This window comes from Molothrus ater, chromosome 36 (genome assembly GCF_012460135.2).
Source record: "Molothrus ater isolate BHLD 08-10-18 breed brown headed cowbird chromosome 36, BPBGC_Mater_1.1, whole genome shotgun sequence".
Lineage (NCBI taxonomy): Eukaryota > Metazoa > Chordata > Aves > Passeriformes > Icteridae > Molothrus > Molothrus ater.
Genome location: NC_071663.1, coordinates 90755 through 107069, shown reverse-complemented (window position 1 = coordinate 107069; position 16315 = coordinate 90755). Strand labels below are relative to the sequence as shown.

Here is a 16315-nt window from a genome sequence, read left to right as displayed (position 1 = left end):
ATGGTGACAATGGGGTTGTCCCCTCAGGCTGGGCAGTGTCCCTGGGGTGGCCCCTCAGGCTCGGTGTCCCCATGGTGACAGCACTGTCCCCTCAGGCCAGGCAGTGTCCCTTCGGGTGGCTCTGTTTCTGTGTCCCCATGGTGACAATGGGGTGGCCCTGGCTGTGTCCCCATGGTGACAATGGGGTTGTCCCCTCAGGCCAGGCAGTGTTCCTGGGGTGGCCCTGGCTGTGTCCCCATGGTGACAGCACTGTCCCCTCAGGCCGGGCAGTAGGGCGTGGCGCAGACGCAGCACCGTGCCATCGTCCCTTGGGGTGGCTCCTCAGGCTCGGTGTCCCCATGGTGACAGCACTGTCCCCTTTGTCCCCTCAGGCCGGGCAGTAGGGCGTGGCGCAGACGCGGCGCCGTGCCATTGTCCCTTGGGGTGGCCCTGGCTGTGTCCCCATGGTGACAATGGGGTTGTCCCCTCAGGCCGGGCAGTGTCCCTGGGATGGCCCCTCAGGCTCGGTGTCCCCATGGTGACAGCACTGTCCCCTTTGTCCCCTCAGGCCGGGCAGTACGGCGTGGCGCAGACGCGGCGCCGTGCCATCGTCCCTTGGGGTGGCCCCTCAGGCTCGGTGTCCCCATGGTGACAGCATTGTCCCCTTTGTCCCCTCAGGCCGGGCAGTACGGCGTGGCGCAGACGCGGCGCCGTGCCATCGTCCCTTGGGGTGGCCCCTCAGGCTCGGTGTCCCCATGGTGACAGCATTGTCCCCTTTGTCCCCTCAGGCCGGGCAGTACGGCGTGGCGCAGACGCGGCGCCGTGCCATCGTGCTGGCGGCGGCGCCGGGCGAGAAGCTGCCCATGTTCCCCGAGCCCCTGCACGTGTTCGCCCCCCGCGCCTGCCAGCTCAGCGTCGTGGTGGACGACAAGAAATTCGTCAGCAACATCACCCGGTGGGTGGGAGCCCGGGGACACCGGGAAACACCGGGAAACACCGGGAAACACCGGGAACCCGATGGGAATTCCGGTTTGGGAATTCGGCACTTGGGAACTGGGGATTCTGTGTTGGGAATTCCAGTTTGGGAATTTGGCACTTGGGAATTCCAGTGTTGGGAATTTGGCACTTGGGGATTCTGTGTTGGGAACTGGGGATTCTGAGTTGGGAATTTGGCACTTTGGGATTCGATGTTGGGGATTTGGCACTTGGGAATTGGGAATTCTGAGTTGGGAATTCCGGTGTTGGGAATTTGGCACTTGGGAATTCCAGTGTTGGGAATTTGGCACTTGGGGATTCTGTGTTGGGAACTGGGGATTCTGAGTTGGGAATTCGGCACTTTGGGATTCGATGTTGGGGATTTGGCACTTGGGAATTGGGAATTCTGAGTTGGGAATTCCAGTTTGGGAATTCGGCACTTTAGGATTTGATGTTGGGGATTTGGCACTTGGGGATTCTGTGTTGGGAACTGGGAATTCTGAGTTGGGGATTTGGCACTTTGGGATTCGATATTGGGGATTTGGCACTTGGGAATTGGGGATTTTGAGTTGGGAATTGGGGATTCTGTGTTGGGAATTCCGGTTTGGGAATTTTGGTGTTGGGAATTCTGAGTTGGGAGTTCCAGGTTGGGAATTCCAAGTTGGGAGCTCCAGGTTGGGAATTCCGAGCTGGGAAATCTGAGCTGGGACTTCCAACTTGGGAGTTCTGAATTGGGAGCTCCAAGTCGGGAAATCCAAGTTGGGAATTCTGAGCTGGGAATTGTGAGCTGGGATATCCAAGCTGGGAGCTCCAGGTCAGGAATTCTGAGTTGGGAAATCCAAGTTGGGAGATCCAAGTTGGGGATTTCGAGTTGGGAATTCCGAGTTGGGGGTTCCGAGTTGTGGGTTCCAAGTTGGGAATTTTGAATTGGGGGTTCCAAGTTGGGAATTCCAAGTTGGGGATTCCGTGCCCCCCAGGACGTACTCGGGCCCGTTCCGCACCATCACGGTGCGGGACACGATGTCGGACCTGCCGGAGATCCGGAACGGCGCCTCGGCGCTGGAGATCTCCTACAACGGCGAGCCCCAGTCGTGGTTCCAGCGCCAGATCCGCGGCTCCCAGTACCAGCCCATCCTCAGGGATCACATCTGCAAGGTGGGAACGGTGGGAATGGTGGGAACGGTGGGAACGGGATCCACCAGGTCCCGCCGGGTCGTGCCGGAGCGGCCCCGCGGCTTCCTGGGGTGGCCGTGCCCAAAATCGGGATGGGGAACCGTGGGAACTGGTGGGAATGGTGGTGGGAATGGTGGAGGTGCTGGGAATGGTGGGGGTGCTGGGAATTGTGGAGGTGCTGGGAATGGTGGATTTGGGAATGGTGGAGGTGCTGGGAATGGTGGAGATGGTGGGAATGGTGGAGGTGCTGGGAATGGTGGGGGTGCTGGGAATTGTGGAATGGTGCCCAGCAATCACTGGTGGTGCCCAACGTCCCCCATTGATGCCCAACGTCCCCTGTTGGGGTCCAACATCCCCCATTGGTGTCCAACACCCCACAGTGGTGCCCAAGATCCCCCAACATCCCCCAATGGTGCTCAACATCTGCCATTGATGCCCAACGTCCCCTAATGCTGCCCAGCATCCCCCAATGTCCCCCATTGATGCCCAACGTCACCCAATGATGCCCAACATCCCCCAATGGTGCCCAATGTCCCCCACTGATGGCCAACGTCCCCCAATGGTGCCCAACGTCCCCCATTGGTGCCCAGCGTCCCCCAATGATGCCCAACATCCCCCAATGGTGCCCAACATCCCCCAATGATGCCCAACGTCCCCCATTGATGCCCACCATCCCCTAATGGTGCCCAGCGTCCCCCATTGATGCCCACCGTCCCCCACTGATGCCCACCGTCCCCCACGGCAGGACATGAGCGCGCTGGTGGCGGCGCGGATGCGGCACATCCCGCTGGCGCCCGGCTCCGACTGGCGGGACCTGCCCAACATCGAGGTGCGGCTCTCGGACGGCACCAGCACCAGGAAGCTGCGCTACACCCACCACGAGCGCAAGAACGGCCGCAGCAGCTCCGGCGCCCTGCGCGGCGTCTGCTCCTGCGCCGAAGGTGCGTGGTGGGACTCCGTAATCACGTCCTCACCTGGGCCGGAGGGGTCTTTTTCCCCAAATTTTGGGTTTTTTTGGTTGGTGGGGGTGAGCGATGTCCAAGCCTTGAAGGTTCCCAATCGTCATTGGCCCAGCCCTTGGGTGGGGTTGGTGGGGATGACCAGTGGTCATCGTTGTCCCAACAGTGGGGTGGGCTTGGTGGTGGTGTCCAATGGCCGCCATGTCCCATTGGTTGGGTTTGGTGGTCTCCAGTGGCCACCATGTCCCAACCCTTGAAGGTTCCCAGTGGTCATCATTGTCCCAGCCCTTGGGTGGGCTTGGTGGTGGTCACCAATGTCCAACCCTTGAAGGTTCCCAGTGGTCATCGCTGTCCCAGCCCTTGGGTGGGCTTGGTGGTGGTGTCCAGTGTCCAACCCTTGAAGGTTCCCAGTGGCCATCGCTGTCCCAGCCCTTGGGTGGGCTTGGTGGTGGCGACCAATGGCCGCCATGTCCCATTGGTTGGGTTTGGTGGTCTCCAGTGGCCACCATGTCCCAACCCTTGATGGTGGCCAATGGTCATCGCTGTCCCAGCCCTTGGGTGGGCTTGGTGGTGGTGTCCAGCGGCCGCCATGTCCCAACCCTTGATGGTGGCCAATGATGGTTGTTCCAACAGTTGGGTGGGCTTGGTGGTGGTGTCCAGTGTCCAACCCTTGAAGGTTCCCAGTGGTCATCGTTGTTTCAACAGTTGGGTGGGGTTGGTGGTGTCCAATGTCCAACCCTTGAAGGTTCCCAGTGGTCGTCGCTGTCCCAGCCCTTGGGTGGGCTTGGTGGTGGTGTCCAGTGTCCAACACTTGGAGGTTCCCAGTGGTCATCGCTGTCCCAGCCCTTGGGTGGGCTTGGTGGTGGTGTCCAGCGGCCGCCCCGTCCCAGCCCCTGCTGGTGGCCCGTGCTGGGTTGTCCCACGGTTGGGTTTCTCGGTGTCTCCCAGGGAAGCCGTGCGACCCGGCCGACCGGCAGTTCAACACGCTCATCCCATGGTGCCTCCCGCACACCGGCAACCGCCACAACCACTGGGCCGGGCTCTACGGGCGCCTCGAGTGGGACGGCTTCTTCAGCACCACCGTCACCAACCCCGAGCCCATGGGCAAGCAGGTGGGGACACCGCGGGCACCACCGGCGGCGGGGCCTCGTGGGGGTGTCCATGGTCATCGTTGGCCCAGTGGTTGGGTGTGATGGTCTCCAGTGGCCACCATGTCCCAACCCTTGATGGTGGCCAATGGTCATTGGCGCAACAGTTGGGTGGGTTGCTTGGTGGTGGTGTCCAGTGGTCATCGTTGTCCCAGCTCTTGGGTGGGGTTGGTGGTGGTGACCAATGTCCAACCCTTGAAGGTTGCCAATGGTCATCGTTGTCCCAACAGTTGGGTGGGTTGCTTGGTGGTGTCCGATGGCCACCATGTCCCAACCCTTGATGGTGGCTAATGGTCATTGTCCCAACAGTTGGGTGGGGTTGGTGGTGTTCAGTGGCCACCATGTCCCAGTGGTTGGGTGTGATGGTCTCCAGTGGCCACCACGTTGGATCTGATGGTCTGTGGTGGCCCCCACGTTGGGTGTGATGGTCTCCAGTGTCCACCATGTTGGATCTGATGGTCTGTGGTGGTCCCCATGTTGGGTGTGATGGTCACCAATGTCCACCACGTTGGGTGTGATGTTCTCTGGTGGTCACCATGTTGGATTTGATGGTCTGTGGTGTCCCCCACGCTGGGTGTGATGTTCTCTGGTGTCCCCCACGCTGGGTGTGATGTTCTCTGGTGGTCACCACATTAGGTATGATGGTCATCAATGTCCCCCACGCTGGGTGTGATGGTCACCAATGTCCACCACGTTGGGTGTGACGTTCTCTGGTGGTCCCCAGTTGGATCTGACGTTCTCTGGTGTCCCCCACGTTGGGTGTGACGTTCTCTGGTGGTCTCCACATTGGGTGTGACGTTCTCTGGTGGTCTCCACATTGGGTGTGACGTTCTCTGGTGGTCCCCAGTTGGATCTGACGTTCTCTGGTGCCCCCCACGCTGGGTGTGATGTTCTCTGGTGTCCCCCACATTGGGTGTGACGTTCTCTGGTGTCCGTGGCAGGGCCGGGTGCTGCACCCCGAGCAGCACCGCGTGGTCAGCGTGCGGGAGTGCGCGCGCTCCCAGGGCTTCCCCGACACCTTCCGGCTCTTCGGCAACATCCTGGACAAGCACAGACAGGTGCGTGCCACCAGCTGCTGTCCCCGTGTCCGCATTGTCCCTTTGTCCCCTTGTCCTTTGTCCATTTTCTCTTTGTCCCTTTGTCCCCTTGTCCATTGTCCCACTGTTCTCTTGTCCCATTGTCCATTGTCCCTTTGTCCCTGCAGTGTCACCACCCCCATGTCCTCTCGTCCCACTGTCCTCTTGTCCTATGCCCATTGTCCCTTTGTCCCCTTGTCCATTGTCCCACTGTTCTCTTGTCCCTTTGTCCATTGTCCGTTTGTCTCTTGTCCCCTTGTCCATTGTCCCTTTGTCCCTGCAGTGTCACCACCCCCATGTCCCCTTGTCCCACTGTCCCTTGTCCCACTGTCCATTGTCCCCATTGTCCGTTGTCCCTTTGTCCCATCATCCTTTTGTCCCCTGTCCCTCTGTCCCCCTGTCCCCCATCCCATGTCCCTGTCCCTCTGTCCCCTGTCCGTCTGTCCCCTGTCCCTCTGTCCCTGTCCCATGTCTGTCTGTCCGTCTGTCCCCAGGTTGGTAACACGGTGCCCCCTCCCCTGTCCCATGTCTGTCTGTCTGTCTGTCTGTCCCCTGTCCCTCTGTCCCTGTCCCATGCCTGTCTGTCCGTCTGTCCCCAGGTTGGTAACACGGTGCCCCCTCCCCTGTCCCACGTCTGTCTGTCCGTCTGTCTGTCCCCTGTCCCTCTGTCCCTGTCCCATGCCTGTCTGTCCGTCTGTCCCCAGGTTGGTAACACGGTGCCCCCTCCCCTGTCCCACGTCTGTCTGTCCGTCTGTCTGTCCCCTGTCCCTCTGTCCCTGTCCCATGCCTGTCTGTCCGTCTGTCCCCAGGTTGGTAACGCGGTGCCCCCTCCCCTGGCCAAGGCCATCGGGCTGGAGATCAAGGCCTGCGTTGTGGCCAAGCTGCGCCAGGACACGGCCGGTGAGTGACCCCCACGGTGTCCCCATGGCGTCCCCAAAGTGTCCCCGTGGTGTCCCCACAGTGTCCCCACAGTGTCCCCAAGGTGTCCCCATGGTTTCCCCAAGGTGTCCCCAAGGTGTCCCCTCCCTGTCCCCTCCCTGTCACCGCCCCCGTTACCCCGCAGGTCCCTGCAGTGTCCCCACAGTGACCCCGTGGTGTCACCATTCCATGTCCCCTCTGTCCCCTCCCTGTCACCGCCCCATTATCCCACAGGTCCCCACGGTGTCCCCATGGTGTCCCCACCCTGTCACGCCCTGTTGTCTCACAGGTGCTCACGGTGTCCCCTCCCTGTCACTATGCCAGCTCCCTGCAGGGCCCCTCCCTGTCCCCACTGTCCCCTCACTGTCCCATTGTCCCGCAGGTCCCCTGGCTGTCCCCATTGTCCCCTCACTGTCCCCTCACTGTCCCCATTGTCCCCTCACTGTCCCCTCACTGTCCCATTGTCCCGCAGGTCCCCATTGTCCCCTCACTGTCCCCTCACTGTCCCCATTGTCCCGCAGGTCCCCATTATCCCCTCACTGTCCCTCACTGTCCCCATTGTCCCCTCACTGTCCCATTGTCCCGCAGGTCCCCATTGTCCCCATTGTCCCCTCACTGTCCCCATTGTCCCCTCACTGTCCCCATTGTCCCCTCACTGTCCCATTGTCCCGCAGGTCCCCTGGCTGCCGCTGCCGCTGTCCCGGTCCCGTCCCCGTCCGGCGCCGCCTGAGCCGGGAGCGGAGCCTGGGGGGGAGGGGGAGGGGTGGGGGGGGCCGGGCTCACCCGGGGCTGCGGCGCCTCAGCCTCGCCTTTAATTGACCTTTTCTGCCTTTTTTAAATTTTATTTTCCTTTTTATTCATCTTTTTTCCCCTTTTTTTTCTTTTTTCCCTTTTCCTTATTTTGTCTTTCTTTTTCTTTTATTTCCCCCCCCTTTTCTTCTTTTTTTCCCTTTACCTTCTTTTATTTCTCTTTTTCATTCTTTTCTTTCCCTCTTTTTTCTTTTTTCCCTTTTTTCTTTTCCCCCTTTTTTTCTTTTTTCCTTTTTCCTTCTTTTATTTTGCTTTTCCCCCTTTTTCTCCCTTTTTTCAGCTTTTCCTTCTTTAATTTTCGATTTTTTCTCTTTTCTCCCCTCATTTTATAATTTCCCCCTTCTTTATATCCCTTCCTTTTCCCCCCTTTTTCCTCTTTTAACCCCTTATTTTCCCTTTCATTTTTCAATTTCCCCCCTCCTTTCCCTCGGTTTTTTTTTCCTTTCTCTGCATTTTTTTCTGTCTTTTCTCCATCTTTTCAAAGCCTTTTTTATTTCCCCACTTTGCCTTTTGTTTATTTTATAATTTTTTTTTTAATTCCCCTCCCTCCACGCTCTCTGTGCTGCTCCAACCTCCCTTCAGGGCCCGGCCCCTCTCCCCCGTTTTTATCGCATTGTACCCCACCCCCCGCGGCCGCTTTGTACAAGGTGCCACTCGATACTTTATGTAGTTTTTATATGTTGTAATATTTCTTCAAATAAATCGCGCCTATAAGTTATAAACAATTAAAAACAAATTCTCTGCGCCGCGCTACGAGTAGGCCGCAATCCCCATGGCGGCGTTGCTTAGCAACCGCTTCCCGCCATGCCCCGCGCGGCGCTTCCCGCCTTCCCCCCGCCGGAAGTGACGCCCACGGACCGGAAGTGGCGGGCGGCCTTTCCGGTGTGGCGGCGTGAGGGCGGCGGAGGCGATGCCGACCGGGGACTACGAGTGAGGGCGGGATCGGGAACCGGGATCGGGAACCGGGGATGGGAACAGGGATCGGAAACCGGGATTGGGGCCGGGAACCGGGATTGAGGTTGGAGAGGGGTTGTGAGGTGGATCGGGAGCGGCGGCGGCGTCGGGCCTGCGGTTGTGTGAGGGGACAGGGAACGGGAACCGAGAGCGGGACCGGGATTGGGATCGGGAACCGGGAGCGGGGTTGGAAACGGGAACCGGGATTGAGGCCAGCATGGGGTTCCGAGGTGGATCGGGAGCGGCGGCGGCGGCGTCAGCCCTGTGGCCGTGTGAGGGGACCGGGACCGGGATTGGGAACCGGGAACGGGGCCGGAGATCGGGAACCGGGTTTGGGGCCTGGAACCGGGAACGAGATTGGGAACCGGGAACAGGAACCGGGACCGGGGTCACGGCGGGCTCGGGGCCTGGCGGGGCCCGCTCGGGAGGTCCCGGCTGTGAGGCCTGGTCGGGCCCAGTTGGGGTTCCCGAGGTCCCGGTTGGGGTCCCGGGGGGGTTCGGGCGGGGCCGTGACCGTGAGGGGAAGGGAGGGGTGGGGAGGGACAGGAGAGACCCAGGGGGTGGCACCAGGTGGGACAGGAGGGGACAGGGACACCTGAGGGTGGCACCGGGTGGCACCGGAGCACCTGAGGCCGTTGTGTCCCCGCAGCAACAAGCCCAGCTGGGCTGACCAGGTGGAGGAGGAGGGAGGAGAGGATGGTGAGTGACACCGGGACACATGGGGGGTGGTACCTGTCACATCTGTCACACCTGGGACACCTGGGGGCGGTGGCACCTGTCACATCTTGGGACACTTGTCTGGGTGGCACCTGGGACACCATCAGGGGTGGCATCCGTGGCACTTGGAGCACCTGTCAGGGGTGGCATCTGTGCCACCTGTCACACCTGTGACACCTGTCATTGGTGCCACCTGTCACACCTGTGACACCTGTCATTGGTGCCACCTGTCACACCTGTCACACCTGTGACACCTGTCATTGGTGCCACCTGTCACACCTGTGGTACCTGTCATTGGTGTCACACCTGCCAGAGGTGACACATCTCAGGGCTGTCACCTGTGTCCTTGGGGACAGAGAGCTGGGCAAGGCTGGGGTGACCTGCCCAGGTGAGAGGGGTCACCTGTGCCCAGGTGAGGTTCCCTGGGGGTTCCCTGAGCGCAGGTGTCCGTCTGTCTGTCCCAGACAAGGTCATCACCTCTGAGCTCCTCAAGGATCTGCCCCTGCCCGGGGTCCTGGGAGGCCCCTCCAGCGCCGAGGCCGAGCTGCTCAAGGGAGGTGAGAGGGGACACCTGGGGGGACGCCTGGGGGGACACCTGGGGGGACACCTGGGGACACCTGGGACAGGTGGGGACACACCTGGGGCACACCTGACACACCTGGAGACACAGCTGGGGGCACCTGGGGGGGAGTGACACACCTGGGACAAACTTGACACACCTGGGGACATGTGAGGACAGCTGGGACACACCTGGGGACACCTGGGGAGGGGAGTGACACACCTGAAACACACCTGGGGATGCAACTGGGCACACCTGGGGACACCTGTGGGGGGAGGGACACACCTGGGGACACACCTGGGGACACACCTGGGGACACCTGGGCCTCACCTGTCGCTGTCCCCAGGTCCCCTCCCCTCCCCCAAGGAGGTCGTCAATGGCAACATCAAAACCATCACCGAGTACCGCGAGGAGGAGGACGGGCGCAAGGTCAAGGTGGGCACGGGGGGCACCTCGGAGCCCTAAAATTGGCACCTGAGCCCCAAATTCGGCACCTCTGGACCCCAAATTTGGGACCTGAGCCTCAAACTTGGCACCTCTGAGCCCCAAATTTGGCACCTCTGGGCCCCAAACTTGGCACCTCTGGACCCCAAAATTGGCACCTGAGCCTCAAACTTGGCACCTCTGAGCCTCAAATTTGGAACTTCTGGACCCCAAAATTGGCACCTGAGCCTCAAACTTGGCACCTCTGAGCCCCAAATTTGGCACCTCTGGGCCCCAAACTTGGCACCTCTGGACCCCAAATTTGGCACTTCTGAACTCAAATTTGGCACCTCTGAGCCCCAAATTTGACACTTCTGAACCCCAAACTTTGGCACCTCTTGGCTCAAATTTGGCACCTGAGCTCCAGAATTGGCACCTCTGAACCCCAAATTTGGCACCTGAGCCCCCAAAATTGGCACCTCTGGACCCCAAATTTGGCACCTGAGCCCCCAAAATTGGCGCCTCTGGACCCCAAATTTGGAACTTCTGGACCCCTAAAATTGACACCTGAGCCCCAAATCTGGGACCTGAGCCTCCAAAATTGGCACTTCTGAACTCAAATTTGGCACCTCTGAACCCCAGAATTGGCACCTCTGGATCCCAAATTTGGAACTTCTGGACCCTAAAATTGACACCTGAGCCCCAAATTTGGCACCTCTGGACCCCAAATTTGGCACCCGAATCGCAAATTTGGCACCTCTGGACTCCAAATTTGGCTTTTTAGGGATTCAGGTGCTCCAGGAGTTCCGAAATTTGGGATTTTTGGGATCAGGTATTCCAGGAATTCCCAAAATTGGCAGCTGTGGACCCCAAATTTGGGATTTTTGAGGCTCAGGTGCTCCGGGAATTCCCAAATTTTGACTTTTTGGGATCAAGTGCTCCAGGAATTCCCAGATTTGGCAGCTGTGGACCCCAAATTCGGGATTTTTTGGGTTTTCCAGCCTCATTCCCACGTTTTTCCCATCCCAGATCATCCGAACGTTCCGGATCGAGACCCGCAAAGCCTCCAAGGCCGTGGCCCGGCGCAAGGTGAGGGAAAAATGGGAGAAAATGGGATAAAAATGGGATAAAAATGGGATTAAAATGGGAAAAATTAAATTGGGAATGGGAAAAATTAAATAGGGAATGGGAAAAGTGGGATGAAAAATGGGATTAAAATGGGAAAAATGGGATTGGGAATGGGAAAAATCAAATTTGGAATGGGAAAATGGGGAAAAATGGGATAAAAATGGGATTAAAATGGGATTGGGAATGGGGAAAATGGGATTGGGAATGGGGAAAATGGGGAAAAATGGGATTGGGAAATGGGGAAAATGGGATTGGGAAAAATGGGATTTGGGAAACTGGGAAAAGTGTGATTGGAATGGGAAAAGTGGGATTGGGAATGGGATTGGGAATGGGATTTACCTGGGAATGGGATTGGCAATAGGAAAAATGGGATTTACCTGGGAATGGGATTGGGAAAAATGGGAAAATTTGATTGACCTGGGAAAAATGGGATTGGGAATGGGAAAAATGAGATTGAGAAAAATGGGATTTACCTGGGAAAAATGGGATTTACCTGGGAATGGGAACCAGGGTTCAGGTGTCGCCATGGGAACGGGGCTGGAATCCCAAATTTCCCGAATTTCCCAGGATTTTCAGGCTCCTTTTCCCGTTTTTCCCTCCCCTCAGAACTGGAAGAAATTTGGGAATTCCGAGTTCGACGCCCCCGGGCCCAACGTGGCCACGACGACCGTGAGCGACGACGTCTTCATGACCTTCATCACCAGCAAGGAGGTACGGCCAGGTGTGCCCAGGTGTGCCCCAAAAATGTGCCCAGGTGTACCCCAAAAAGTGTCCCCATGTGTGCCCAGGTGTGCCCCAGAAATGTCCCCAGGTGTGCCCCAGAAATGTCCTCAGGTGTGCCCAGGTGTGCCCCAGAAATGTCCTCAGGTGTGCCCCAAAAAACGTCCTCAGGTGTGCCCAGGTGTGCCCCAAAAAACGTCCCCAGGTGTGCCCCAGAAATGTCCTCAGGTGTGCCCCAGAAATGTCCCAAAACATGTCCCCAGGTGTGCCCCAAAAAGTGTCCTCAGGTGTGCCCCAGAAATGTTCTCAGGTGTCCCCAGGTGTGCCCCAGAAATGTCCCCGGGTATGCCCCAGAAATGTTCTCAGGTGTGCCCCAAAAATGTGCCCAGGTGTACCCCAAAAAGTGTCCCCAGGTGTGCCCCAGAAATGTCCTCAGGTGTCCCCAGGTGTGCCCCAAAAAACATCCCCAGGTGTGCCCCAAAAAAGGTCCCCAGGTGTGCCCCAGAAATGTCCTCAGGTGTGCCCCAGAAATGTCCCCGGGTATGCACCAGAAATGTCCTCAGGTGTGCCCCAAAAATGTCCCCAGGTGTGCCCCAAAAATGTCCTCAGGTGTCCCCAGGTGTGCCCCAAAAATGTGCCCAGGTGTACCCCAAAAAGTGTCCCCAGGTGTGCCCCAGAAATGTCCCCAGGTGTCCCCAGGTGTCCCCAGGTGTATCTCAGGTGTCCCCAGGTGTGCCCCAGCTGTCCCCAGGTGTCCCCAGGTGCGCTCAGGTGTGTCCCCATGCAGGACCTGAACTGCCAGGAGGAGGAGGACCCCATGAACATCTCTAGGTGTGCCCCATGAGCATCTCTAGGTGTGCCCCATGAACATCTCTAGGTGTGCCCCATACCCACGTGTGTCCCCAGGTGTCCCCAGCTGTACCCAGGTGTCCATAGCTGTCCCCAGGTGTCCGTAGCTGTCTCCAGCTGTCCCCAGGTCTATCTCAGGTCTATCTCAGGTGTGTCCCCATGCAGGACCTGAACTGCCAGGAGGAGGAGGACCCCATGAACATCTCTAGGTGTGCCCCATGGCCACGTGCATCCCCAGGTGTCCCCAGCTGTCCCCAGGTGTCCGTAGCTGTCCCCAGCTGTCCCCAGGTGTCCCCAGGTGCGCTCAGGTGTGTCCCCATGCAGGACCTGAACTGCCAGGAGGAGAAGAACCCCATGAACATCTCTAGGTGTGCCCCATGAACATCTCTAGGTGTGCCCCAAACCCACGTGTGTCCCCAGGTGTATCTGAGCTGTGTCCAGGTGTCCCCACATGTCCCTAGGTGTCCCCAGCTGTCCCCAGGTGCGCTCAGGTGTGTCCCCATGCAGGACCTGAACTGCCAGGAGGAGGAGGACCCCATGAACATCTCTAGGTGTGCCCCATACCCACGTGTGTCCCCAGGTGTCCCCAGGTCTATCTCAGCTGTGTCCTACGTGTCCCCAGCTGTCCCCAGCTGTCCCCAGGTGTCCCCAGGTGCACTCAGGTGTGTCCCCATGCAGGACCTGAACTGCCAGGAGGAGGAGGACCCCATGAGCATCTCTAGGTGTGCCCCATGAGCATCTCTAGGTGTGCCCCATACCCACGTGTGTCCCCAGGTGTCCCCAGGTCTATCTCAGCTGTGTCCTACGTGTCCCCAGCTGTCCCCAGCTGTCCCCAGGTGTCCCCAGGTGCGCTCAGGTGTGTCCCCATGCAGGACCTGAACTGCCAGGAGGAGGAGGACCCCATGAACAAGCTCAAGGGCCAGAAGATCGTCTCGTGCCGCATCTGCAAGGGCGACCACTGGACCACGCGCTGCCCCTACAAGGACACGCTGGGGCCCATGCAGAAGGAGCTGGCCGAGCAGCTGGGGCTGTCCACGGGCGAGAAGGAGAAGCTGCCCGGAGGTGGGACCCCAAAAATCCCAAATTCTGGGGTTTTTGGGGGAATTTTGGGGATTTTCCCTGGTTTTTTCCCATTTTTGTGAGGTTACGTAGCCCCAGAGGTCACTGTGGTGGCCCCGTTGTGGTGGCCCCGTGCAGAAGGATCTGCTGGGGCTCTCCATGGGTGAGAAGAAACTTCCAGGAGGTTGGACTCCAGATCCCAAATCCCACGTTTTTTGGGAATTTGGGGAATTTTTCCCCCATTTTTCCCCATTTTTGTGAGGTTACGTAGCCCCAGAGGTCACCGTGGTGGCCCCGTTGTGGTGGCCCCATCGTGGTTGTGGTGGCCCCGTGCAGAAGGATCTGCTGGGGCTCTCCATGGGTCAGAAGAAACTTCCAGAAGGTTGGACCCCACATCCCAAATCCCAAATCCCACGATTTTTGGGAATTTTTCCCCCATTTCTGCCATTTTTGTACCCTTGTGGTGGCCCCAAGGTCACCGTGGTGGCCCCGTTGTGGTGGTGGCCCCGTGCAGAAGGAGCAGCTGGGATTGTTCCTCACCTGTTCCTCACCTGTCCCTTTACCTGTCCCTCACCTGTCCCCACTGTCCCCCACTTGTCCCTTTACCTGTCCCCACCTGTCCCTTTACCTGTCCCTTTACCTGTCCCACCTGTCCCTCACCTGTCCCTCACCTGTCCCCACCTGTCCCTTTACCTGTCCCTTTACCTGTCCCCACCTGTCCCTTTACCTGTCCCCACCTGTCCCCACCTGTCCCTTTAACTGTCCTCACCTGTCCCACCTGTCCCTCACCTGTCCCTTTACCTGTCCCCACCTGTCCCTTTACCTGTCCCTCACCTGTCCCCACTGTCCCCCACCTGTCCCTTCACCTGTCCCTTTACCTGTCCCTCACCTGTCCCTTTACCTGTCTCACCTGTCCCTTTACCTGTCCCTTTACCTGTCCCTTTACCTGTCCCTTTACCTGTCCCCACCTGTCCCTTTACCTGTCCCTTTACCTGTCCCCACCTGTCCCTCACCTGTCCCCACCTGTCCCCACTGTCCCCTTACCTGTCCCCCCTGCAGAGCCGGAGCCGGTGGCCGCCCAGGTGAGCAAGACGGGCAAGTACGTCCCGCCCAGCCTGAGGGACGGCGCCAGCCGGCGCGGGGAGTCCATGCAGCCCAACCGCAGAGGTGGGGACACCTGGGGACACCTGGGGGGGACGAAAACACACCTGGGGACACCTGGGACAGACCTGGGGGGCAGGAAAACACACCTGGGGGGGGGGGGGAGAGAAAAACACACCTGGGGACACCTGGGGGGCAGGGGAACACACCTGGGGACACATGGGGGGGGCAGGAACACACACCTGGGGGGCACCTGGGTACACTTGGGAGGGGAGAAAAACACACCTGGGGGGGTTAAAACCACACCTGGGTACACCTGGGGGCACCTGGGGGGTTCTGGGGGTACCTGGGGGCTCTGGGGACAGCTGGGATGCACCTGGGGGAGAAAAACCACACCTGGGGACAGCTGGGATCCACCTGGGGACAGCTGGGACACACCTGGGGGTACCTGGGACACACCTGGGGGGCTCTGGGGATACCTGGGACACACCTGGGGGTACCTGGGACACACCTGGGGATACCTGGGACACAGCTGGGGACACCTGGGATCCACCTGGGGGCACCTGGGATCCACCTGGGGACAGCTGGGACACACCTGGGGGTACCTGGGACACACCTGGGGACACCTGGGACACACCTGGGGGTACCGGGGGAGCTTTTGGGCACACCTGAGGGGACAAACCCCACTCCTGTGGCCCCTGGGAGGGCCCCTGGGGCTCACCTGAGGCCCTGCCTCACCTGTCCCCAGCCGATGACAACGCCACCATCCGCGTCACCAACCTGTCGGAGGACACGCGCGAGACCGACCTGCAGGAGCTGTTCCGCCCCTTCGGCTCCATCTCCCGCATCTACCTGGCCAAGGACAAGACCACGGGCCAGTCCAAGGTGGGCACCGTCACCTGGGGCGGGGCAGCCCCGCCCAGCTGTGCCCAGCTGTGCCCAGCCAGGTGTGCCGAGCCAGGTGTGCTGAGCCAGGTGTGCTGAGCCACCTGTGCTGAGCCAGCTGTGCCGAGCCAGCTGTGCCGAGCCAGGTGTGCTGAGCCAGGTGTGCTGAGCCAGCTGTTCCGAGCCAGGTGTGCCGAGCCAGGTGTGCTGAGCCAGGTGTGCTGAGCCAGCTGTGCCCAGGTGTGCCGAGCCAGGTGTGCCGAGCCAGCTGTGCTGAGCCAGGTGTGCTGAGCCAGCTGTGCTGAGCCAGGTGTGCCGAGCCAGGTGTGCCGAGCCAGGTGTGCTGAGCCAGCTGTGCTGAGCCAGGTGTGCCGAGCTGTGCTGAGCCAGGTGTGCCGAGCTGTGCTGAGCCAGGTGTGCTGAGCCAGCTGTGCTGAGCCAGCTGTGCCGAGCCAGCTGTGCCGAGCCAGGTGTGCCGAGCCAGCTGTGCTGAGCCAGGTGTGCTGAGCCAGCTGTGCCGAGACAGGTGTGCCCAGCTGTGCTGAGCCAGGTGTGCTGAGCCAGCTGTGCTGAGCCAGGTGTGTCCCCCAGGGCTTCGCCTTCATCAGCTTCCACCGGCGCGAGGACGCGGCCAGAGCCATCGCGGGCGTGTCCGGCTTCGGCTACGACCACCTGATCCTGAACGTGGAGTGGGCCAAGTGGGTACACCTGGGGACACACCTGGGGACAGCTGGGGACACACCTGGGGACACACCTGGGGACACCTGGGGGGACACCTGGGGACACACCTGGGGACAGCTGGGCATTCATCTGGGGGGGTCACACCACCTGATCCTCAGCGTGGATTGGGCCAAGTGGGTACACCTGGGACACCTGGGGACA

At 59.8% G+C, this 16315-nt stretch overlaps 2 protein-coding genes across 2 annotated transcripts in view; both read left to right on the top strand.

Annotated features, from left to right (window-relative positions):
• LOC118697434 (DNA (cytosine-5)-methyltransferase 1-like) overlaps positions 1-6987 on the top strand; it is a 30945-nt gene extending 23958 nt beyond the window's left edge. The window contains exons 28-34 of the mRNA XM_036400057.2: positions 768-934; positions 1932-2109; positions 2873-3068; positions 4035-4198; positions 5176-5292; positions 6120-6210; positions 6903-6987. Of these exons, the coding sequence (XP_036255950.1) occupies positions 768-934; positions 1932-2109; positions 2873-3068; positions 4035-4198; positions 5176-5292; positions 6120-6210; positions 6903-6958 (969 nt within the window). The 3' untranslated portion in view covers positions 6959-6987. The remainder of the gene's footprint in view (positions 1-767; positions 935-1931; positions 2110-2872; positions 3069-4034; positions 4199-5175; positions 5293-6119; positions 6211-6902) is intronic.
• Positions 6988-7933: 946 nt separating this feature from the next.
• The window catches only part of LOC118697417 (eukaryotic translation initiation factor 3 subunit G-like), a 9319-nt gene continuing 937 nt past the window's right edge, over positions 7934-16315 (top strand). The window contains exons 1-10 of the mRNA XM_054518121.1: positions 7934-7968; positions 8642-8691; positions 9174-9266; positions 9615-9703; positions 10721-10780; positions 11426-11530; positions 13261-13450; positions 14507-14614; positions 15297-15433; positions 16025-16163. Of these exons, the coding sequence (XP_054374096.1) occupies positions 7949-7968; positions 8642-8691; positions 9174-9266; positions 9615-9703; positions 10721-10780; positions 11426-11530; positions 13261-13450; positions 14507-14614; positions 15297-15433; positions 16025-16163 (991 nt within the window). The 5' untranslated portion in view covers positions 7934-7948. The remainder of the gene's footprint in view (positions 7969-8641; positions 8692-9173; positions 9267-9614; positions 9704-10720; positions 10781-11425; positions 11531-13260; positions 13451-14506; positions 14615-15296; positions 15434-16024; positions 16164-16315) is intronic.